At 40.7% G+C, this 26,692-nt stretch overlaps 1 protein-coding gene across 2 annotated transcripts in view; it reads right to left on the bottom strand.

The window, feature by feature from the left end:
* The window catches only part of PID1 (phosphotyrosine interaction domain containing 1), a 283,353-nt gene that overhangs the window by 125,657 nt on the left and 131,004 nt on the right, over positions 1-26,692 (bottom strand). For both annotated transcript variants that reach the window (XM_040228182.1, XM_040228181.1), the window contains exon 2: positions 23,631-23,777. In XM_040228182.1, the coding sequence (XP_040084116.1) occupies positions 23,631-23,765 (135 nt within the window). In that variant the 5' untranslated portion in view covers positions 23,766-23,777. The remainder of the gene's footprint in view (positions 1-23,630; positions 23,778-26,692) is intronic.

The raw sequence follows: 26,692 nt of genomic DNA, 5'->3' as shown, positions 1-26,692 counted from the left end.
ATGGAGTTTCAGCTTCAAAATCAATCTTTGCAATGAACACCCAGGACTGATCTCCTTTAGGATGGACTGGTTGGATCTCCTTGCAGTCCAAGGGACTCTCCAGAGTCTTCTCCAACACTACAGTTCAAAAGCATCAATTCTTCAGTGCTCAGCTTTCTTCACAGTCCAACTCTCGTATCCATACATGACTACAGGAAAAACCATAGCCTTGATTAGATGGACCTTTGTTGGCAAAGTAATGTCTCTGCTTTTCAATATGCTGTCTAAGTTGGTCATAACTTTCCTTCCAAGGAGTGTCTTTTAATTTCATGGCTGCAATCACCATCTGCAGTGATTTTGGAGCCCAGAAAAATAAAGTCTGACACTGTTTCCACTGTTTCCCCATCTATTTCCCATGAAGTGATGGGACGGGATGCCATGATCTTCGTTTTCTGAATGTTGAACTTTAAGCCAACTTTTTCACTCTCTTTCACTTTCATCAAGAGGCTCTTTAGTTCTTCTTCACTTTCTGCCATAAGGGTGGTGTCATCTGCATATCTGAGATTATTGCTATTTCTCCCAGCAATCTTGATTCCAGCTTGTGCTTCCTCCAGCCCAGCATGTCTCATGATATACTCTGCATATAAGTTAAATAAGCAGGGTGACAATATACAGCCTTGCTGCTGCTGCTGCTAAGTCACTTCAGTTGTGTCTGACTCTGTGTGACCCCACAGATAGCAGCCCACCAGGCTCCTCCGTCCCTGGGATTCTCCAGGCAAGAACACTGGAGTGGGTTGCCATTTCCTTCTCCAATGCATGAAAGTGAAAAGTAAAAGTGAAGTCACTCAGTCATGTCCAACTCTTCACGACCCCAAGGACTGCAGCTTACCAGGATCCTCCATCCATGGGATTTTCCAAGCAAGAGTACTAGAGTGGGGTGCCATTGCCTTCTCTGATATAGCCTTGACATACTCCTTTTCCTACTTGGAACCAGTCTGTTGTTCCATGTCCAATTCTAACTGTTGCTTCCTGACCTGCATATAGGTTTCTCAAGAGGCAGGTCAGGTGGTCTGATATTCCCATCTCTTTCAGAATTTTCCAGAGTTTATTGTGATCCACACAGTCAAAGGCTTTGGCATAGTCAATAAAGCAGAAATAGATGTTTTTCTGGAACTCTCTTGCGTTTTCCATGATCCTGCAAATGTTGGCAATTTGATCTCTGGTTCCTCTGCCTTTTCTAAAACCAGCTTGAACATCTGGAACTTCATGGTTCACATATTGCTGAAGCCTGGCTTGGAAAATTTTAAGCATTACTTTACTAGCGTGCGAGATGAGTGCAATTGTGTGGTAGTTTGAGCATTCTTTTGCATTGCCTTTCTTTAGGATTGGAATGAAAACTGACCTTTTCCAGTCCTGTGGCCACTGCTGAGTTTTCCAAATTTGCTGACATATTGAGTGCAGCACTTTCACAGCGTCATCTTTCTAGTGGTTTAACTGGACACACAAATCATCCGCGTTGTCATTTAGAAAAGGAGAAAAGCCCTGACCCCAACAACCTTGTTGAAATGCCCCGTCTTAAAGGAGGCACTATTTCTCAGCAGAAAAATAAACAGGAGGAAAATCACAGAACAGAGAAATCTCAATCTTTTGTTCACAAACATCTCATGGGCAAAGTAAAGACTTAGTCTCTTACTTTTGCCAAATAAGTCAAATGCAACCAAATTCACTAGCTAGATCACTGAGGCCAGGAGGGAATACCACAGGAAAAGATAGATTTATGCATATATGACTGACTTCAGAAATCATATTTATTTTTCCTAGCTTTACTGTGATATAATTGCAACACTGTGTAAGTTTCAGGTATACAGTGTGGTGATTTGGTATAGGTATATATTGTGAAATATTTACCACAATAAGGTGAGTTAACACATCCTTCATCTCACATAATTATCATCATGCTATTGTTGTGATGGTGAGAACATTTAACGTCTCTTCTCATAGCAACTTTCAAGTATAAATACAGTATTGTTAACTAAAGTTACCATGCTGTACATTATATCCCTGAAATTTACTCATTTTATAGCTAAAAGTCTGTACTCTTTGGCCAGCATCTTCCCATTTCTTCTGCCCTCAACCCCCAGTCACTATCAATCATTCTTCTCTTTGCTTCTATGAATCTATGACGCTGCTCTTGCTTCTCACTTTTATGAGATTCCACATATAAATGAGACCATACACTATTTGTCTTTCTCTGATTTATTCCACTTAACATAATGCCCTCAAGGTTCATTCATGCTATCACAAATAGAGAACCTCCTTGTTTTTCTGTGGCTAAAAATATTTCATTGTGTGTGGATTATCACATTCTATTTATTCATATGTTGGTCAACACATAGGTGGTTTCCACATGTTGGTCATTGTGAAAGATGCTGTAATTGACATGGGAGTGTAAATGTCTCTTCAAGGTAATGAAGAAATCATGTATTTTCATGATGGGGCTTCCCTGGTGGCTCAGACGGTAAAGAATCCGCCTGTAATGTGGGTGACCTGGGTTCGATTCCTGGGTTGGGAAGATCCCATGGAGGAGGGCATGGCAACCCACTCCAGTATTCTTGTCTGGACAATCCCCATGGACAGAGGAGCCTGGCAGACTACAGTCCATAGAGCTGCAAAGAGTCAGACATGACTGAGCAATTAAGCACACACAGCACAAAGCCAAGAAAGCAAACAGAACAGGAATGACTGACAAAGCAACTTATCCCATGTACAGAACTTTCATTAACATTTCATTAGCTAACAAAGAGTCAGCACTTTGCTCATTGCCTACTTTTTGTCTTTGATACACAGAAAAAGAGATCTAGCTGATGCTGTCAGCAGTGACTAGCTAGTCCCATATATACCAATATCTGCTTCTCATGATCTGGGCAGGGCTCTCCAACGTGGTTCCTATTGGGTTAGGTCAATCCTAAAACACACCAGCACCTCCCTCCAACTCTGGTGGAAACTTCACCTTCCAAAAAACCACGGTACTTCATAGCTTCAGATTGTGAGCTCTGTGGTCTGCAAACGAATAGTACAATGGACTGTCTTATGAAGAGGTGGTACCTGATGCAGAAGTTCTATACAAAAATGCTTACAGCAAAATCTATGGCCACAGAAAAACCAGCAGGTCTAGCTTCTCAAAGCAACACAGAACAGGGTGGGAGTCAAAGGAGCAGTGCAGGAAATTGAAAGCATCTCACTGAATCAAGAAGGAACTTCAGCCGCAAAGAAAGCATCTCATTTTTATTTTGTTTTTTGTTTTTACTGCAGTGGACATGAGTTTGAGCAAACTTCACTGGGAGATAGCGCAGGACAGGGAAAGATGGCATGCTGCAGTCTATGGGGTCACAAAGAGTCGGACACAACTTAACAACTGAACAACAACGATAGCAATTAAACAAATCACTGTTCAGAAAATAAAAGAAGGAAACTCAAGCAGCAAAGAGCCAAAGCTAAGGAGGGGTACGTTTTAAAGCAGGAAAAGAGTAATTATGTGAAATGCAGAACTCAAATGATTAGACAGTAAACCGCAAGCTCAATTTATGCTCGTTGATTAATGGGATAAGGTCTGAAAAGTAGTCAGAGATGTGGTAGTAGTTTCTAAGAGGGCCCCCAAGGATCCTCACTTCCTAGTATTCAACTCTCCCCTTGAGTGTTGACCGGATCTAGTTGTGGCTGGCTTCTAAATACGTCTTCCAAGTTTGTTACGAGAAGATGCTGTCTTGTGTCTTGCTCATCCCCCTGGCTCTCTCGCTTACTCATTATGGCGGAAGCCAGCCGCCATGTTGGAGAGATGCCCTACAGAGAGGCTCTTGTGGCCCTCAGTCCAGCCACCGGAAGGAACTGAATCCCACCGATGACCACCTGAGTGTACTTGAGAGTGGAAGCTCTCTCAGCTGAGCTTTGAGACCACATTGCAGGCCAGCCAGCAGCTCCACTGATGGCAGCCACAGGAGAGACCAGAGGCTGCACTCAGATCCTGGAACCTCAGAAACTGTGAGACAATAAATGCTTGCTGCTTTAAGCCACTCATTTGGGAGTAATTTTTATGCAGCAGTGGGATAACTAGTATAACAGAGTTTTCTGATATTTCACTGGTTAATAAAGAGAATCATTTCATAAATCTAATATTCCTCACTCTTGGACTTGGCCATATATTAATGCTCCCAAACCTATTTCCTTCCTATGAAAATAGCTTCTACTTCTTTATGTGAATTAAGGATAATGGACTATTTACCCTCCACTAAAAAAAAAATCAATGAAGTATTGGCACTTTCTCTTTGATTTAAATCTGGTGGCTGATTATCCTAAACTTCAGGGACATAAATTGACTAAGGAAATGACTGATAACTGTTTGACCCCTTAGAAAATTTAGACAAATATTCACCCAACATTATGAGCCCTACCTTAACCTAAAACTACACACTGCAGAGATGGAAAACATCAAATAGAAGGTTCATACATCCTATGGCAGATCTTATCATGTGTCTTTACGGTAAACATGTTTTTCTTAGAGAAATGAGCCACAAACTAAAGTCTATGCAGCAGAAAATTTCAACTCCCTTAAGACAAATGGCTATTTCCTACCGCTAAGCTGTGCTCAGAACAGCGAAGGGAAAACTGCAAGTGGAAGATGAGGGATTATTTTTCACATGTAAGAGGTTTAATAAATTAAGTTCATGATCCTTTTCCTTTAATCACAAACCTTTCCATATGTCATCAATTTCAAGTAAAATAAACTGCACAAGGCTGCACCCTTTTTTGAATCCTCATAAGTAGTTGCTCCATTTAATACATATAAGAAAGTCTCAGAAACAAAAGAATGGAGGAAATTAAATGATTTCTATCAAACATGCCACACAGATTTGTAATGGCAAGTAGTTTAATTGTGACATATGTGCTTTAGTGAACAAAACTGGGGGCCCTGAAGAGTGGAAAATAAAGCATCATCATTTATTTTTTTATCATTCTTTGCCATAAAACATATTTAAGTTCTAACAGTTAAGATGATATTTATCTCTTACCAGAGGACTGAATTTCAAATCAAGGACACTAAATTCAGTCTGATGTATCCCACTAGATGTTAATGACTTAAATATAATATTTTCTGAATGAAGGCATAGAAATGAACAAAAGCTTGAACTCAATACACTGTAAAGTAAATCAACTTTCAAGTGCTGAAAGACAGAAATGAACAAAATAACTGTAAAGACACCCAGGTACTTCTACACAGGGATGAATGAACAGGTGGACTTTGGCGTAATGCAACCGCATCAGTAACACAGGTAACTGAGTCTCCAAAGACCAGAACCAAGAGTTATGCTTTCCATAAATAAGGCACTTTGCTTAGCTAACTTATAAATATATACACATCAAAGCCACTGAAAGTTCCATGGAACAGGCTCTCCACTGTTCTGTTTGAAAGCAAAGGAGAAAAGAAAAGCAAAGAAAGCAAAGGAGAAAATTTGATGGATCACAAGAAAACACATCAGCCTTTCTCTGAGTACACCAGACAAAGCTCTTCCTTTGTGCAGACATCCAGAGACAAAGGGACACGGGTCTCCTTCACACCACACCCTGCAGAAAACACTGAACGCTCAGGCGCTGAAAATGAGAAACCGCGTGCTTGGAGAAAAGCAAACAAGTTCTTGGAAACCTAGAGAATAATGACAGCAAGTGGCCTTTTGCCTCCACTGTCAAGTCAGAGCAGAAAGCAGTCCCCATCCTCTGCCTACTCCCCCTGCTCTCCTGGACCCTCAGAAGGAAGCAAGAAATAGGAGTGACGTTCACATCACAGGTGCAGCCTAGAGCAGTGGGTATACAAGTTGTCTTCTTAAAACCCTCAGCACTTTAATAAATATTGTTAAGCATTTTTTAGCTTTATTGAAGTAGAATTAACAAATGAAAACAGTATATATGGAGTTAGCCAAAAAGTTCATTTGAGTTTTCCTATTAGATTTTATGGGAGATATTTAAGGTATATGCAACTTGAGGCTTTGATAGATGGATACAATAAGAAATGAACACTCAGTTCAGTTCAGTTCAGTTGCTCAGTCGTGTCCGACTCTTTGCGACCCCATGAATCGCAGCACGCCAGGCCTCCCTGTCCATCACCAACTCCCAGAGTTCACTCAGACTCGCGTCCATCTTGTCAGTGATGCCACACTACTACAATGCTAATCAGCATATTCATCACCTCATGTAGGTTATTGTATTGGGGGTGGTGAGAACACTTCCCTAGGGGCACAGTGGCAAAGAATCTGCCTGCCAATGAAGGATACATGGGTTCAATTCCTGGGTCAGGAAAATCCTCTGGAGAAGGAAATGGCAACCCACTCCAGTATTCTTGCCTAGGAAACCCCATGGACAGAGAAGCCTGGTGGGCTATAGTCCACGGGTTCACAAAGAGTTGGATACAACTTAGCAACTAAACAACAACAACGAGAACTCTTAGCATTTACCCTCTAAGCAAATTCTAGGCAACACAATCCAATATTGTTAACTACAGATAACCACTGTGTGCTAAGTCGCTTCAGTCATGTCTGACTTTTTGCGACCCCAGGATTGCAGCCCACCAGGCTCTTCTGTCCATGGGGTTCTTCAGGCAAGAATACTGGAGTGAGTTGCCATGTCCTCCTCCAGGGTATCTTCCCGACCCAGGGATTGAACCCATGTCTCTTAGGTCTTTTGCATTGATAGGCTGGTTCTTTACCCCTAGTGCCACCTGGAAAGCCCAGAGATAACCATTAGATCCCTAGAATTTACTCATTTTGCAAAAGTGAAACTTTGTACCCTCTGACCAATATCTCCTCATGACCCCCACCACTTCCCAACTCTGGAAACCACCGTTCGACTCTTTGATGAGTTTGACTAATTTAGATGTTACTTATAAGTAAGAATATGCAGTATTTGCCTTTGTGTCTGACTTCTAATCACTTAGCATAACTTCCGCCAGGTCACTCATGTCCTTCTAAATTTCTCAGGATTTCTCATGCAGTTTTTCTTCCCTATCTGTCCATCATGAGAACCCAGTTGAAACCCATAGTCTTCAAAATAGTTCCAAGAGCCTCTTTCTTGCTAATCTCCCTGAATCATTTCCAAATTTCACTAAAAGACTCATTTGACTATTGGGTGATCACTGAACCCAAACTGGAGCAGATCTAAGGTTCTACATTATCATTTCACCCTGTATAATGGTACAAAGGATGCTATTTGCTGTAGACATAGATCTATTGTGTCATACGTCCATTTCCCCTTTCCACAGTCCTAATGTACCCAAATTCCCTTTGGAAGGCCAGGTAGTCTGAGTTAAGCTCCATCACAGAATAAAGTTCCCAGTCTGGTACCTTCCATCCCTGGACCAAGGGGATTTGCTTGGGATGAGAAGGTGATGGAACCTATCAAGTCAGAGGCCCTTCTGGTGCTTCTTCTGGACAAATGAGTTCCAGGGTGTAGGAGGAAAGAAAGAAGCAGGAAAGTGGGTAGTGGGAAAAAGGAAGAAAGTGATAACAGAGAAAAGGGACTGAAAAAGTGTGGAGTAAAGAGAACAGAGAGAAAGAAGGGCAAGAAAAAGAGGGAAAAGGAAAAAGGACAGCTTCTTTACACCAAAAGAAAGTGAAAGTACAGTCGCTCAGTTGTGTCCGACTCTTTGTGACCCCATGGACTGTAGCCCACCAGGCTCCTCTGTATGTGAGATTTTCTAGGCAAGAGTACTGGAATGGGTTGCCATTTCCTTCTTCAGGAGATCATCCCAATCCAGGGATCAAACGTGGGTCTCCTGCACTGCAGGCAGACACTTTACTGTCTGAGCCACCAGGGAAGCTCTCTTTCTACCAAACATACCCTCATACTATATGGGTTCTTAACCTTGCTTCAACATCATTGTCAAGGCACTTAACCTACCTTTATTCACAGTTAAAAGTAAAAAGAATGCAATGTCCGCAAATCATCTTATTCACAGTCACAGTGTAATCATTAGTTAATAAGTCAAATACTGAAACCTACAGAATGCAGTCAAACCACTGTGGATGAGCTAGGTGAAAAATCAATCTATTCTGCAAATACAATGAAAATAACATTATGCTTCTTTCACAGAATCCTGAATTTTCTGTATTTTAGATAGTGCTGATCTTAGCATCTTTCTATTCCAAAAACCTGTGTTGTGATCTATTGCACAAGAACAAAATACTCCCAAGTCTAAACACCTCATCACTGAGAAAGTCTCTTCTACTTTCTGCAAAGACATCTTGATCCACAAATGTCAAGTTTACCCTAGCTAATGAATGTCTTGGCTATAATAACTGCCTGCTAGCTGTCAATAAATTTCAGAGCTTGGCCAAAGTAAGATGAGCTTGCATTTCATTGGATGCCTTTAACATCCACATGAGTGATGATGATTTCTTTTCTTATCTCCCCTACGATACAGTAAGAAGGAGCAGTGTCACTGCATTGGTCCAGAAATGAAGAAAATGAAATGGTAATTCTGATTTTCCACCCCTTTGTTAACATCACTCAGTCTGATGGGTCTAGACTTTCTCATCTGCTACATGGACCCCAAGAAGGCACTGGTCTGAATCTAAGTATCTGACACCAGCCTATCACTTTTTCCTCCTGAAACAACAGCAAGTATCAATGAATGATCCTGGCATGGTCTCCTGCAAAGCCAAGAAGCAGCCTCAAGGTGTTTACCACTGTTCTCCAGGTCCTTTGTCTCCAAAGTACACCCCAGGCAGTATGAATAGAATCCCCTAGGTTAGGGATGTTATGTTACAATTTCTATTTAGAGTTATTTTATCTTCAAAAATGTTAAATAAACTCAACACAGCTCGTGTTTAATATACAAATGGACACTAGCACCTTTGGCTCATGCATATCTCAGATGACCTATATCACGTGCAAAACTCAAAATCTCCAAAGGAGACTACCATGGAAAAGGAGCTGACGAGCCATCTCACTGTCATGATCACTCAGAATATTACTGTTTACATTTGTTCATCTCAATGGATTTATGGGTTTCATAACCTAGTTTTAACAAAGCCCAGCTGAGATTCCTGCCAATAAACATCAGATTTAAGATATAAAAAGAATACACATACAACAAAGGGGCAGAGCTGATACATCCCCTTCTGTCGTGGGATCTTTTCTACCTCATTCTGGGGTGAAAACTGATGACCTGATTAGATGTGAAAGATCAGTGAAACAATACTGAAGTCATCAAAGCCCTCTGAAATTTGGTTTTACATTTAGTATAATTAAAGAAAGACAGTACAAGTATTAGTTGTTCAGTCCTATCTGACTCTGTGCGACTCCATGGACTGTAGCCCACCAGGCTCCTCTGTCCATGAGATTTCCTAGGCAAGAATACTGGAATGGGTTGCCATTTCCTCCTCCAGAGGATTTTCCCAACCTAGGGATCAAACCCATGTCTACTGCTTGGCAGGAAGATTCTTTACCACCGAGCCACCAAGCCTACTGTGACTGTCCCCTAACTCCCAAAGTTCCCTGTAAGCCAGGCCCCTTGGAGGATGTGGCTGTAAAGAAGAGAAAAAGAATTAAAGGATTTTAGGTCACTGGTGGCTCAGAGGTTAAAGCGTCTGCCTCCAATGCGGGAGACCTGGGTTCGATCCCTGGGTCAGGAAGATCCCCTGGAGAAGGAAATGGCAATCCACTCCAGTATTCTTGCCTGGAGAATCCCATGGACGGAGAAGCCTAGTAGGTCACAGTCCATGGGGTCGCAGAGTCGGACACGACTGAGCGACTTCACCTTCCTTCACCTGCCTTGGAATGAGAATGAGGAACAGAGAGCAGAGTAGGGACTAGGACACAAGCAAGGTGAGCTCTGAGTGAACTGGCAAGCTATCCAAGGGAAAAGTAGACTCCTGCTTTGTACCATACCATGAACAGTAGAGCAAGAGACATAGATTCGATCTAGGGGTCAAATCCCCTGGAGAAGGGAATGGCAACCTACTCCAGTACCCCTGCCTGTAAAATCCCACAGACAGAGAAGCCTGGTGAGCCTCAGCCCACGGGATCGTGGAGTCGGACACGACAAAGCACACACCAAACAAAACAAACGAGGACTAACAGGAAGATGTCTCTATGACAGTAGACAGCACTTGTCCTGCCCCACCACATACTACAGCTACACCTAGATGGTGGCAACTGAGACTTGGAACACTGCTCATAAGTGTCACAACAACCAGTTTTAAAGACAACGGAGTCATCCATCAATGGTGGGGGGAAAACTTCATTTCAGTAGGATCGTTAGCTCACAAGGTAGCTTTCCTGTTTCCCAGGATGATAAACTTCCCTTATCCCCATTACTTCCTGAGTAAATTATTTTATAATTCCTGGATTTGGCTTATGAAGATGACTGGTGACTCATAAACGCCAATCTGACTAATGCCTCACTTAGAGAACTCAGTATGCACGGAAACCTAGACATCATTTCTCCTGCCAAGAAATGAACGTATAATATTTTCAGTAAAAACAAAGAAATGAACAGCCAGCACACCAAGGAACACATCTGCACCTGCTGTCACCGTGGTTTTTATAATCTACTTGCTGGTAGTTGGGAGTTGAAATACTCAGAGATGTAGTAAGAAATAGCTGTTCCTATTTAAGAGCAGTTTATGCCCTTTCTGTAATTCGGGTAAGTTATTGCCACTGTAACATCTTTACCTCATTTGCCACCATTTTGTCTGTAGTTCATTGACCTTTCCATTCAAATCAAGGGGAGCTGTATTTGAATAACAATGCTACTTTATTTATACAGCCCTGCTCTTGGGAAAAGTTCAAAGTACTTTATAAATATTTCCTTAAACCTAAAAGTAAGCTAAGAATCACCCTTTCTATTTTAGATAAAAATATAAAATAAGAAAAGTTTAAACAGTGAAACTTAGCAACTTAGAGAGGGTTTAACAATTCAGAGAGGATTTCAAGATAAAGATGGCGGGCAGGCGTTGAATATTTATGTCATTTCCAAACTCCACTAAATTGATCATAATGAACATTTTAAATCATAAGAACAAAATGAATGGGGGAGAGTAGAATAAGATACCAGAGGTTCCAGCAAGATTTAAAAACTTTAGAAAACCCAGTGAACCAATACATCCAAACTCCATCCTTCCAAGCAAGTTTTATAAAACTGATGTTTTCATCTAATCTACCTATATTATTTCTTATTTCTCAAATGGTTCCAAAACTAAGAGAGGAAATAGAAATTTTACTTAAGTAAAAGAGTCTCCAAATTTAAAAGAAATAGGAGTTTCCAAATTGTAAAGACCCACCACCTTCCAATTAAATGATTTGGGGGGTGGACATTTTACACCAAGACACAGAAGACAGCGAAATAAAGGGACAGTGCCTTCACAATCTAAATCTGAAATTATTTCTAATTTATGTTTCTATATCCAGTCAAATTTTCCAAAAGGTGAGGGCAGAATTAAAAAAATTTAATATGTGCTCTAGAAAAGCAAAGGTATCATTTCTTAAAAGCAGGGGAGAAAACAGAAGAGTATCTGCCACAGAAGAGAGAAGTCCCAGATTTACAGCAAGAAGATTGCTCAGAAACAAACAGTCTAGTCTGATGCAGGACAAAGGACTCTGGGTGAGACTCCTAGGAGAAGATTAGAAAGATTTACAGAACCTCTATAATTACTAGTTGAGTAACATATTGATAACTATATGCCAAATCTGACACAGTATTTGGCAAAAATTAGGTATAAATGTATATCAAATTATGTGTGTATACTCAGTTGCCCAGTTGCGTCCTACTCTGTGCGACCCCATGGCCTGTAGTCCGCCAGGCTCCTCTGTCCATGGGCTTTCTCAGGCAGGAATACTGCAGACGGTTGCCATTTCCTGCTCCTGGGGATCTTCCTGACCCAGGGATCAAACCCACCACTCCTGTGTCTCGTGCATTGGCAGGTGGATTCTTTACCACTGGGCCACTTGGGAAGCCCATATCGAACTATGCGAACTTTAAGCTCGTAAATTTTTAATTCAAAGAAAAACAAGCAAAAAATAAATAGATGTATATGTATAACTGAATCACTTTGCTGTACATTTGAAACTAACACAACTGTACTTCAATATAAGATTTTGTTAAAATGTATTAAATACAATCAGGGTATAATGATGGGTGTTTTAGTTATTACACGAATAAACTAAAATTTCAGAAGTAAATATATTAGGAAGATGGAGGAAGGAAAGTTGGTAGGGTTATTAGAGCCTAGAATTTTACCTTCTTGAACAGACAGAAGATATCTAAAATGGATGAAAACATAGTATGTAAAATATGAAGGTAAAAATAAGAACAAACCACTGAAATAATTATCATTTTCCTTTAAGCAGGACTAGGGTGTGAGGGAAGGATAAAGAAGGCAGTTAAAAATATTTTATGTTCCATTTTCATCATTATCTAAGGTTTTATCTATATAGATAATGCTTTGATAAAAATTTTTAATTTAAGGCAAAAAAAAAATCACTAACAAAGAAATTTCAGGCTTTGTGAGATTATATTCACAGTCTATATAGTCTGGGTGGTAGTTAGGTCACTAAGTCGTGTCTAATTCTTGCGACCCCATGGACTGTAGCCCATCAGGCGCCACTGTCCAGGGGATTTCCCAGGCAAGAAGACTGGAGTGGGTAGCCATTCCCTTCTCCAGGGCATCTTCCCGACCCGGGGATCAAACTCAAATCTGCTGCACCGTAAGTAGATTCTTTACCATGAGCCACCAGGGAAGCCCTATATAGTCTAATGCTTCCTTATTTAATGCTCATTTTCCATTTAACAAACAATCAATTAAACTAATCCTAGAGTATCAGGTTGACTATTGCTGTAACATTTCATTTCCTCATTAGAGACACCTTGAATGTAAAAGGTGAATAAAACACAGCAGAAAATGTATATAAATGTATATAAATATATATAAAGACAAGAACATCTTTTAAACATTAACTACTTATACTTGAGCATTATATTTGTATAAAGTAGATTTTACTTTTGAAATTATCATAACCTTGCAACCATCTCTAACAAGTAGCACAACTCTGCGGGAAAGAAACCATAAAGCATATTATTAATGAGTTTTTGCCAACTTAATTGGTTTTCTGTGTGGTGCTTCTGTATTTTGCCTTAACAGATGAAGTCTACCACAGAGGAACTATATTTTATCCACAGAATTAATCCAAGGAAACATGCAGAATAATTAAAATGTTTTCTGACTAAATGAACCCTATATTCACATAAAGATTAAGCTAAATTTTCAGAACTAAACCAACAAATTGTTTCAAAGACAAACCATCTAATGAGGAAACCATGAGGGAAAAAATAACTTCATAACAAGATACTTCTCTCAGACACACACATTATACTGATGATAGCTTCTGAATAATTTTCAAAATTATCCTTAAAGCTTTGTTGGGAATGGAGAGAAAACACTGTTCTCACTCCCTGTGGCAGAATTGTGGACTTTTTTTAAAAAAACAAACAATGTTTAACATACAACACTGAACCATAACAAATTACGAATGCTCAGAAGTTTCTGTAAAAAATCTGATTTCATTTAAGTGTTAAGACATCCCTTCTTTTTCAGAAATATTTTTTTCTTTTCTTTTCTTTTTTTATATTTTATTTATTTATTTTTTATTTTACTTTACAATACTGTATTAGTTTTGCCATACATCAACATGATTCCACCACGGGTGTACACGTGTTCCCCATCCTGAACCCCCCTCCCACCTCCCTCCTCATACCATCTCTCTGGGTCATCCCAGCGCACCAGCCCCAAGCATCCTGTATCATGCATCGAACCTAGACTGGCGATTCGTTTCTCACATGATATTATACATGTTTCAATGCCATTCTCCCAAATCATCCCACCCTTGCCCTCTCCCACAGAGTCCAAAAGTCTGTTCTATACATCTGTGTCTCTTTTGCTGTCTCGCATACAGGGTTATCATTACCATCTTTCTAAATTCCATATATATGCATTAGTATACTATATTGGTGTTTTTCTTTCTGGCTTACTTCACTCTGTATAATTGGCTCCAGTTTCATCCACCTCATTAGAACTGATTCAAATGTATTCTTTTTAATGGCTGAGTAATACTCCATTGTGTATATGTACCACAGCTTTCTTACCCATTCATCTGCTGATGGACATCTAGGTTGCTTCCATGTCCTGGCTATTATAAACAGTGCTGCGATGAACATTGGGGTACACGTGTCTCTTTCAATTCTGGTTTCCTCGATGTGTATGCCCAGCAGTGGGATTGCTGCTAGTACAGCCACTATGGACAACAGTGTGGAGATTCCTTAAAAAACTGGAAACAGAACTACCTTTTTCAGAAATATTAAGGAAGTAAAATCATCAAAGAAATGTGGCCCAATATAGGAGTAACTCTCTTCATCTCTCTGTTTTTTAACTAGCTTTCTGAATTTCAATGAAAGAGTCTTCTTAGCCCCAAGAGAGAATAAAGTTAACCTAAACAACTTATAACTTTGAGCATTACATTTTTGCCTGTAAGTCATACACTTCTGAAATTCCCCATTTATAAGGGAGGAATCTATAGTGGTGCTAGTGGTAAAGAATCCACCTGCCAGTGCAGGAGAGGCAAGACACATGGGTTTGATACCTGGGTTGGGAAGATCCCCTAGAGTAGGAAATGACAATCCACTCTAGTATTCTTGCCTGGAAAATTCCACAGAGGAGCCCAGTGGGCTACAGTCCACGTGGCCACAAAGATTCAAACATGACTGAGTGAGCACACACAAAGATATTTAGGTCCTAATCTCTAGAACCTATAAATGTTACTTTAAGAGGAAAAAGAGTCTTTGCAGATTTGAATACATTAAGAATCTTGAAATGCGGGGTGGGGGCGGTGATCCTGGATGGTCTAGTGGGTTTTACTTCTGACCATATATGTCTTTATAAGGTAGAGCGAGATTTGATACAGGCAGAAGAGGAGAAAGCAGTGTTGCCATGGAGGCAGAGACTGGAGTGATGTGGCCACAAGCCAAGGAATGCCTGTTGCCATCATAAACGGGGAGAGGCAAGGAGTGGATTTTCCTGGAGAGCCTCCAGGGGGAGCATCGAATTGCTAACACAGTGGTTTCTGCCCAGTGATGCTGATGGTGAACTTCTGACCTCTGGAACTGTGAAGAATAAATTTCTGCAGTTTCAGGTACTAAGACTGTTACCCAGCAGCTCTGAGGAGACCAAGCACTCCATCCTTGCAAATGCATGTGAGTAGGACTTACAATTATTATGCCAAACACACCAGACCAGTCTGCCACTGGAGAATCCACACGTTAGATGGAAAAATGTCACTTACCCTGAAGCTAAGGAAATTCTTACCTGTGCAAAGAGAAGAAACTAATGTCTAAGTTGGTGACATAGAGGAAACTCTTTTCCAAATGTTCCAAGGAGAATGGAGTTAAAGATAATTTTCCAGGTGACCTTCTCACCCAACTAATTACTTTTACTTAATTGTTTAATTAAATAAATAGTTTATTTAAATTGTTAAAATAATTATTAATTTAATTTAATAACTACACTTAAAAACCAATAACGAAAGCAATATTTATTCATTGCTGAAAATTTATAAAATGCAAAAAGTAAGAAAATCAAAAGTTTTACCTATAATCTGACTATCCAGGGATCATTTCTGTTCATATTTTAGTGTGATCCTTCTATTATGAATATTTGAATATAATTATTTATTTTTACTTTATTTTACTAAAATAGGATCTAAAAACAATTTGTAACCAGCTTTTTAAATTCATTTAATACCTTATGAGCATTTAAAATTTTTTTAATAGCCACATGTTTTACATAGTATTGTAGAGCAAAAATATTATAATTTCTTTCAATGTAGATTATTTTCCCATTTTTGACTAATACATCTTTGCTGATTTCCGAAGAGTTTTTAAAAGCAAGAAGTAAAGCAGGCAGCAACATTACAAATTCAGAAATATAGGAAGATACCATCTTTGACATTAAACAAAGGTTAAGCTGCAATGTCAAATCTGGTTCCCTAGAGTAAAATGGTCATTTTCAGCCACAGCTCTCAGTGTGGGAGGCAGCAGGAAATAGTTTGAAGGTATAAGGATCCCCAGAGAAGCCCTTAATGGGACAAATCAATCATGGGAAAGAAGAACCTCATAAAGAAGTCTGCCATTCTACTCAACAGGCATTCATGCAGAACGATAATCTATATCCTAAACACTTTCATTAGCACAAGTAAAGACACTTTCCAGGATGAAAAGATTTTAGCCACCATATAACAAAAGTGAGCTCATGAAGGATGGACAACTTTGTTGAAGTCACCATAGCTGTCACTGGGAAGACCACAGTACAGAACTCAAAGTCATAAGTTGGGACTTGCGGTCAAAAAGTTTACATTAAAACCATAAATGAAATATCCCTCCACACTAAGTATCACAGCAGAAGTAGCCTGTGTCTTGAACATATGTAGACAGACAAACAACATACAGGGGTTTCAGCTGTTATCAGAGCTATATCCATTTTTCGTTCTGATGCATCTGAGAGCTAAACAAGGCGGTGAGGAGAATGCCTGGGAGGTGTGTGCAGGATGAAGTGAGAAAAAGGCTGAAGAGGAGTCAGTGCCTGGTGGGGAGGAGAGTATCCTTTTGTGTTCCTGGTGCTCCTTTCCCAGTGAGTCTTCTTTCTCTCCTGCATCCTTAAACTGTGTGACTATACAGTAGTCCCTACTCATTGGATGCTTGTGAAGATGAAATGTGTTAATCATGAAAAGCACTCAGAACAGTGCTTAGTCCACCCAGTTATGCACAATGTGTTATTATTGTTACTGGTGCTTATATATTTAATCCAGTCTAAGGGAACTGTTGTTTTTCATGCTTTAAAAACCCAAAGATGAACATGTATTAGTATCAATTCAGTTCAGTTCACACCCATACATGACCACTGGAAAAACCATAGCCTTGACTAGATGGACCTTAGTCGGCAAAGTCACGGCTCTGCTTTTGAATATGCTGTCTAGGTTGCTGGCATCATACAATAATTAGTGGCAGCATTTTTCTTTTTTGGTGGTATAACTGGTAGGGTCTTTGACTCAATGAATTCAACATGAGACCCTCTCCTGCACATTGCATGCCGAGAGGGGTCTGAAATAGTGGATTTAAGCCCAAAAGAGTGTGTGCATGAAGATGAGAACACCATATTGGATTCTGCCAAAGAAAAGCCATGGAATAAATAATCTCTTCAGTCAAAAAATACCAAGTGTGATGATGTGTGTAAGTTTGTATTTCTGCATGCCTGTCTCACTCCTTCGTCTTCTCCCATCCCCATTCTCCAAAACGACACCCTCAAGGCATCCATGAAGCCCCAAACCCATTTAACACAGCCCCCTTTGGGTGTTGCCACTTGTGGTCCCACAGATATCCCAAATTCCATAAGCTTGAACCCATGATCACTTTTGAAATCCTGACTCTCTTTCTCTTTTCTAACCTTGACTAATGGGCTATCAAAATTAGAAACCTGGACTAAAAAGGGGGATGCAGAGTTTCTCCAGTGAATGAAAACACCCTCCCCACCAGCAAGGTGAGAGCCTCTCAGTGCAGAAGGCCAAACCACGTGGCAGCTGATGGCCATTTATGACTGCTGGCGAGAGAAGCCCAAGAGAGTAACCTGTACTCATACTGAGGCTGATCCTATCTGCAAAGAAACATCCTCCATTAGAAACCAAGGAAATAAAACGGGCTATAAAATGGAGGAAAAAGCAGCATTTACTCAGCAACCTGAGGACTCGGCCTTTATCACCAACTGCCACCACCCCTCCTGCAGAGTATATGTGCCTCCTTGCAGGTCGCTATCCCTGGGTAACTTTTTGCAGTGGACACTTTTGTTCCCTCTCTAGCATCTCCTGCCTTCTTCCTTTCTTCTGGAACTTGCAGATTCAAAAGCAAATCAATGTCAATGAATCAAGTCAATTCGGATTACATTTCCTGTTATTTCACCATGAAGCATCCAATACCATTGTTTATCTTTGTGTCCCTATGAATACACAGAACATCCTGAGGGTGTGCAATATATTCTTATGGATGAAGGAGGAAATGAGAGAAGAAAATAAGGAAGGAAGGAAGGGAGGAGGGGAGAAGGAAGGGAGGGAAGGAGAAAGTCAGAAAATTTACAAATCAACAAAAGTAAAAATTACAGAAAAATAAAAGCTTGTTGATACAAACCAACAAACTGTAACCTCCTATCACCTTTTACCCTTCTCCATTTGGAGAGACAAGCAGAAGTAGCTGAGCTTTGATTTGCTTACAGGGAACTATGAGAAAGAATGAAGAGAAAATAAATTAGACTTAGATAACATCCACTCTGAATATGGAGAGGAAAAAAAAACATAAAGACCAAGGGCCTGACTCTCACTTCATATATCACTATTCTTTATTTTATTCGTATTCTACCTTCGTATCTCAATCAGAAACTTATTTTGCAGACGAAAGTCTGTATAATTGACATATTTAGGTTCCCATGTTCAAAATGACCTATACCAAAATAGGGCTACAAAATGCATTTGATGAAGATAATAATATAATCAATGTTTTTTCCTTCTGTTAATGTGTAAAGTGAGAAAATATGACTATATTTCTAATGAAATACATGACTGATCCAATAAATACAAAATATGTGTAGAAAGTAGATACATTATAATGCTAATTTTAAATATATTTAAATTCAAGTTAGGAGAGGAGCCTGGCAGGCTACAGCCCACGGGGTCACAAAGAGTTGGGCACAACTGAGCAACTAAGCACAGCACAGCATAAGATAAGCAGGACAGCTCGAGGCCACTTCTCAAACTGGCCATTTCACAAATGCACAAAATGGTAGGCATTGAGGAAGTTGAGGACTTCCTGCCATGCCCTCAGTTCAGAAACTCCTCCCTGTCCCAGGAAACTATAAATCAATCACAATCATTCTTAGAGCCAAGGGACTACCATTGACACTCCAGAACACAGAAATCTCAGAGAGTAAAGTAAAAACAGTCATGGTTTATGAATCACTAATTCCTTCCTGGAGACTACTTTGTTTCTGCTCTCATAATTGAGAAGATGTCAGGCCAAGTGCCTCATTCAGGAGGAGGCAAGATTTGGAAAACAAAGCATCACCTGGAGAGCAGACCCAGGTGAGATGTTGGCACGGCCTTCAGTGAAGAATAAAGGGATGCAGCAGCTGGACAGCTACCAAGCTGCAGAATGAAGTCAAGGGTGCCCTCAGCATCAATAGCAGGGGATGGAAAGGGAGGGAGTGGAAAGAAACACATGCTCAATCAGCTCTGTTCACCAGCAACTCCCAAAGGCCATATGTGGCCAAGAAGAGCATTCCCTCGGGAGAGCATCCCTCAAGACCTAGCTCAGGACCTTGGCTCCTTCCTGAGATGCGGAGCGGGTATAGAATAAGACAACCAGGTAAATCCAGAACAAAGCAGACAGTGCATTCATGCTCAGTCACTTCAGTGATGTCTGACTCTTTGCGACCCTATGGGCTATTGCCCACCAGGTTCCTCCCTCCATGGGATTCTCCAGGCAAGAATACTGGCATGGGTTGCCATGCCCTCCTCCAAGGGACCTTCCCGACCCAGGGATCGAACCCATGTCTCCTAAGTCTCCTGCATTGCATGTGGATTCTTTACCCACTGAGCCATCTGGGAAACCCAAAGGCACACAGATCCAGACTCAAACAGGAGCCCTATGTAAATAACTTTTAATTTTCCTGCTTTTCCTTCTTGCATCTTTCCCCATATATCTTCTCTTGGTATTTCTCTTCCATGCTATTTCCTTTCTTGGAAATGACCACCAATCACATACTTTATAAAACATTTTAAATAAAAGATAAATGTTATTAGATGTGCTAAACTGCCCCCATTTCCCCGCATCTCCCACTTCCCCACTGCATCTCCATTCACTTAGTTGCTGTGATCACACCCTTCTCTGTGGTTCAGGTCTTCAAGCGCAAAGCACGTCCAATCACCACTTTCATGTAAATTACACAGTCTATTATAAAGTGCATGCTCCTGCTCCCCAGCAGTAAGCTGAGCGCCCAAATCAAACTCTTCAGAAAGATGGTTCAGAAATCTACCATCCAGGGATTTCTGACATACTCATGAGTATTGGAAGCACTCGCAATTTATTCGGGCATTCATCTTATTCCTTCTGCCTGACTATAAATTGCTTTGTGCAATTTAATAATTTAAATGTGTGTTAGAGTGCTCAATCATTCAGTCATGCGACCCCATGGATTGTAGTCCACCAGGCTCCTCTATCCATGGGATTTTCCAGGCAAGAATGCTGGGGTGGGTTGACATTCCCTCCTCCAGGGAATCTTCCTGGACCCAGGGATCAGGAAGGCAGATTTGCAGGTGGATTCTTTACCCCTGAGCCACCTACTCACTCACAACACCTACTTTGACTCCTTTCTCCACAATTTCATGCACACAGTAGGTTTCCAATGACTATTAATTAAATAAATGTTTGCTAACAAGCCAAAGCCATCTAGGATCCCCCTGTTTAGACAGGCAAAGGCAGGCAAGATAAGCCATTGTCTCCGCTGCAAAATCAGACACAAGCATCTGACACTCGGAACAGCTCCAGCAAGCATCTTAATGGTATGCAGCGGATCGTACAGTTAAATAACTCCACTCCAAAAAGAAAAAAAAAGTGGCAGCAAGGGAAGAGAATACACAAAGACCCAGCTGCCCGCAACATGAATAGCCTGGCAGGGTCATCCCGCCAAGGACCCACAGAGAATACAGATCAGAGGGAAATGGGAAATCTGAGAAGAGCCGGGGCCTTGACCTGGCTCACCAGAATCCCTCTGCAACTCCCCTTTCCTTTGCTTCCTCCTGCCTCTGTCCCTCCCCAAACCTAAAGTTATGCAGGCACAACTTGAGAGCTGTGAGGCAAAAAGAACCAGCACTGTGTGGAGGAAGGAGGGTACCGGCTCTGCAGCTGGGCCCTGGCTACATTGTGCTCATTATGCCTGGCAGGCTGGAGCCCGGGAGGGAGATCCTTCTGCAGCTGGCATTTGGGGAGCTAAGTTAGTCGCAAGAATCAGAGAGGAAACACTACACTTTGTTCCTGGGGATGATCTGGAAAATTTAAAAAAAAAAAAATGAGGGAGGTCTGAAGATTTTAAATCAAAATTTCAAGGCTCAAAAATCTAACTTTGTTTTGTTGTTTTGGAACCAAAGACTATGACTCTGAACACAAAGGTGACATTGTCCCTGAGAATGAAAGGCTGAGACTCCAGTATATTTGCAGCTAAAATTTAAATATGTAAAGTGGATTCAAGTGAGCAGTCTAAAGAAGGATACATTAGAGGTTTTCATCCTTGAAACAGAATAAAAAAGCTGGAAAGTACCTCAAGAGGTGTTGGCCCAGATGCCCGATTCTAGGATTATGATTATCTGCACCTGGAATCTCCTCGTCAAGATTTCTAGGGCTGGAGAGGTCATAAATTTTTTATAGCCCAGTGGAACGTGGTTTTCACCTTGAATGCATAAGTTCTTCCCTGCATCCAGCTGAAATCACTGCTGACTTCTCTTTGTCTAAAGAGCCCCATAGACCAATGCCTGGGCAACGCTCACTCTCTTTGACCTGCTCTTCTCAATTCCTTCTATGTCTTTTTCAACATCCCTCTAGAGGTAAAATAAATGAACATGATCTAAAGAATGCATAGAAAGAAAAATTACTCCATGAATCTGGAATCCTATATTTCTTATTAGAAATGTTATATTATCCTAGCAATTATTCCTCCTTCTCCCTCCCCCCACCACCCCACGCGCACACACACACACACACACACACACACATACACATCCCTCTTTTGTATCTGGGACTGCATTGTTAGGTCTTTTTATTCTGTAGCTACATTTTCCCTTCCATTTAAACATGCCCTGCAGACTTTACCAAACTCCTCCTTATACTTGTTCCTACTGATTTCATCATGCTTTTGAGGGACCACTATCCCCAACAGGAACAGAATTCAAAAAGACTTCAGGAAATCTCTAAAGGAAATATAACCTAATTTGATTTCTTATCACTTTACAATTTAATGAGTAGTTTTAAAATTCCTTCACATCATCAGTTCATCAAAAGCAGTGCATACAAGGGGACCAAAGGCAGTTCTGTGGGGCCACTCTCCCCTGCTGAAGCAGGGCCACTGGCCACTGCTTTTGAGAAGCTCGATGCTCACCTTAGCAGAGTTATCATTTAAATTTTTTTTTCCCAAATGGAGTCATTTAACTCATTTACCTGAATCCCTCTGCTACTTCTTCCTAGAAATTAAAACCAAATCTAAACTCCTTGCCATAGTATCAAAGCTCCCTATACCTGGACCCCCACAAGACTCCACTACAAACCACAACTTTGTCACCTTCCCACATTCACCAGCTCATTCTTTTCTGCGTAAAATGCACAAGACCAGGGAATTAGCTCTCCTCCTTCCTCTGCCTAGCAGATACTTCCACAAGTTCTTCACAGACTGACATTCTCATCAGCCAATGTTTGTTCGTCTGTACTTTTTCCTCTCTCCTCCTCCAAGGAACAGTTAAGCCCCACAAAGATGCTGGGGTTGGGTAGGGGCTCTGGTTCTCACTATCTCCATTGCCAGGCAGACACTGAGCACACCCAGAGTATTTGTGCGATGAATGGACATGTGTGAGGTTCTGTGCAAATACCATCACTCAGGCTTACTCCAATCTGACCACAACTATGCAAGCCCTGGGGAGGGGATGGAATATTTTGGTGAGAAAGATCAATGGATCTTTGCTTCCCTAACCCAGAAAGCAATAAGGGAAAGAGTGTACTACGAGGTTATAAAAGAAATCCACAAGCAAACATGCATTTTCCTGCCCCTTAATTTACTTTCAGGACTCAAAACAAATTTCTGATGACAAAATACGCATGAGATATTTTCTTTGTTACCTCTAAAGTGATGACTATATTCATCAACACATGTAAAAAAGAATACTATGTGAGAAAGAAGCCAACAACTTACCAAAATTATGTATTTCATTTCTAGTTCTCTTTCCAAGTCAGCATTATGGTTTACATAAATGAAAAACACTTTTTAAATGGATTCTGAGGCATGAATACTAGAATAAATTTTAAGAGCTACAGCAAAATGAAAATGTAAATTTACCCCCAAAGGATTCAGAGAGTACAACTATTGAGAAACTTGTTTTGCTCTTTGGTCTTTAAGATATATCTTATTCAGATTGCAAATACAAAGGGAGGAATTATCTTTCAGGACATAATTTTTCTTGTCAAGCCCAGCATTCCATAGGGCTACAGAAAATATGGGGCAATTACTCTTTCATTCACACATGGTATAACTCATGTCTTTAGTGTGTTCCACCATATGATGAAGAGTGTTATATCACCAAGAAACATAAAGCGGGGTATAAATTCATACTACCATCACTCAGTGAGCTTATTCTGGTAGTCGTCTGACATCTTCACTCTTTACAAAAGTTATCACTATGAAACAAGTGCCTTAAGGCTGTGCATCCTGCTGTCTGCCCCACTAACAGGTTCCCTGCTGGCCATGAGCCCCTACCTTGCAGCCACTCTGAGTCCTGGTCTTCATCAGGGGCGTGGTCGTGCACAGCTCGATGGCCTCTGGCTCATGGAAGATGACTGCTGGCAGGGGTTCCTTTTTCAGTGTTAGGACATTCAGCTTAGACTTCAGCATGGTCTGAAAGTGCTGGAAAGCAGGAAAAACAAAAAGGCCACACAGAGTGAAATCATTTGGAATTGTACAAGGTGCCATTGCACAGCAAACTCAGGAGCAAACTTTTTGTTTTATTAATTCTAGTTTTACTAGGGCAGGCCAAAAGGTTTGAGTAAAATGGGAGGAAAAATCTGTCAGGATACTACCAAAATGAAACTATGGGAGACAGCCAATACCCACTCCTATGCCATGAAAACCTGGGGCAGTGGCAGCTTCACCAGAACTTTATTCTCAGAGGTTCTTCCAAAGTGATATGTATGGATGAGATTCTAGATATGTAATCCGTGCTAAATCAGCTAAATAAGTGAAAATGTTACGTAATCCATGCTAAATCAGCTAAATAAGTGAAAATGTTACAGGAGCTATTTGAAAGAAAGTCTAGAGATAATGAAAAAGAACTGATGAAAAACACACATACTTGACTTTTGTTGTCTGCCTTTTTCATTTGTGTCATGCCTTGGCTGTAGAACTTTAGAAAATTAGCTGCTTCTCAACAGACCATTGTATCTGCTGTCTAGGCCAGGACTCTAAGTAAACATCTAGTCTACATTCAATTCTTATTGGCACTAACTTTGAAATATACCCAGAATCTAACCACATTTAATCACCATTGTTTTTCTATATGTACAGTTCAGGCACCATCATTGTTTGGTCTGTTAACAGCAGCTTCCAATCTAGTCTTGCCGCTTCCAACCTTGCCACACAGCAGCCTAAGGGAATCCTTCTAAAATCTAATCAGCTGTCACCCTTCTGCCAAAAGATCCCCAAGTCTTCCCCTCTTCTCATCAAAAAATTCTAAGTCCTTACTCTGGCCTTCAAGCCCACGCATGCTTCAGGGACCCAAAGCAGCTCTAATCTCATTTCCTACCCATTATCCTCTCATTTACTTGAGCACAGTAAATGATGAATGACAAATTCACGTTAATAATTTGAAAGTTAATTTTTCTTTAAACTTAGAACACCATTAAACAGCAAGCTTTAAAAAGAAAAACCACCATAATTATTCCAAAGAGAGATTCATGGAAGAAAAGAAAAAAAGCTTTATGTTTAGTACTTTTAATGGCACTTGTTTCTACTTTTTGAATGGAGGACATTGATTTTCATTTTGCACTGGGCCCCACAGACTATGGAGCTAAGCTTGGTACACATAAATCCTCATAACTATTTCCTTCCCCTGCTTTATTATTATCACTACTTATCATCACTATGAAATGTGTTTTATTACCATCTACTAGACTACTACTCGGAGAAGGCAATGGCACCCCACTCCAGTACTCTTGCTTGGAAAATCCCATGGATGGAGGAGCCTGGTGGGCTGCAGTCCATGGGGTCACGAAGTCGGACACGACTGAGCAACTTCACTTTCACTTTTCACTCTCATGCATTGGAGAAGGAAATGGCAACCCACTCTGGTGTTCTTGCCTGGAGAATCCCAGGGACAGAAGAGCCTGCTAGGCTGCCATCTCTGGGTTGCACAGGGTCGAACACAACTGAAGCGACTTAGCAGCAGCAGACTACTACTACTACCATCTACTACTATTCTATCACCATCCACTAGAATATAAGCACCATACAAGTAGAAACTGTTTTAATTAATGAAGTCTCCCAGGTACCTAAAACATCAATTGAAACATAACAGCTGTCCTACAAGTATGTGTGGAAGGTAACTCAGAAAATAAAATGGAAAAAAAAGAATTCACAGCTCAAATATAAAAATAACTATCTCTACCAGGGATCATGGAATACACCAACTCACAACTTCATCCAACTTGACATTTCTGAATATGTTACGGACTGTGAAATAAACACAGGACTGAAAGAAATGAATACACAAGTTGTTGCTATTGTTGTTTACTTGTTAAACCACATCCAATGACTCTTTTCGCAACCCCACATACTGTAGCCCACCAGGCTCCTCTGTGGGATTTCCCAGGCAAGAATACTGGAGTGGGTTGCCATTTCCTTCCCCAGAGGATCTTCCTGACCCAGGGATCAAATCCACATCTCCTGCATTAGCAGGCAGATTCTTTACCATTGAGCTACCAGGGAAGCCTGAATATACAAGTACATTCACCTAAATATAAATGGCCAAAAACATTTTTCATACAATTCAATATAAAGTAAGTCGAAGTTTTAGAATCTGTATCAGAACAAGGCCTTCATTTTAAAATGAAAAAGAGACTTTCACTCAATTTTCCCAAGAAATATTGATGTCCAGTTTTTTTAAATGTAAGGCTATCTTCCTGATAACTGCATAAATCACAAATCTTTGTATTAATCTGAAGTTTCCATCTTTGCTCCTAATTGATTCCCAACCAATAGAGGGTGTGGATTTGGGGTTGCAAGGTGGTCTGGGAAGAGAAACATAGATCAGTAAGAGTGACAGCTGAAGTTGGTTTGCCTCTGTGGACAACTAACTGGAGCCACAGGATGAAGACTGTAAAGGGAGAAGGGCTCAGAAGACGGGATAATGAGCAAGTGCAGACACTCTACCCCGGCCGCCATTTTGCTGGGGCTCCATGAGAGGTACATGAAGCTGCAGCTCAACTCAGCTTGACTTCTGACACACAGGAAGGTCCTGAAGATGGCACTAATGGCCCTATTCTTATGAGGGCTGGACAACCACACTGCACAGAAGTTCTGAGACTGTCTTTCTTTCCCCACTGTCATTACTATCAGAACCAAATGGTTCAATCACTAGGCACCAGAGAGACTGGAAGTCACAGTTACACGTACATCTCCCTTGATTACTTGCCTGGAAGCCAAGCAGAAGAAATAAACATTAAAAAAAAAAAAAATAAGAAACTTTCAAATGTGAATAGAAAAATAATGGAGTTCAAATTCCAAAAGCAACACAATGTTGTTGTATAATCTCCACCATCCACCTT

The sequence above is a fragment of the Oryx dammah genome, unplaced genomic scaffold (assembly GCF_014754425.2).
Source record: "Oryx dammah isolate SB20612 unplaced genomic scaffold, SCBI_Odam_1.1 HiC_scaffold_27, whole genome shotgun sequence".
NCBI lineage: Eukaryota > Metazoa > Chordata > Mammalia > Artiodactyla > Bovidae > Oryx > Oryx dammah.
This window is presented reverse-complemented; position numbering and strand designations above follow the sequence as displayed.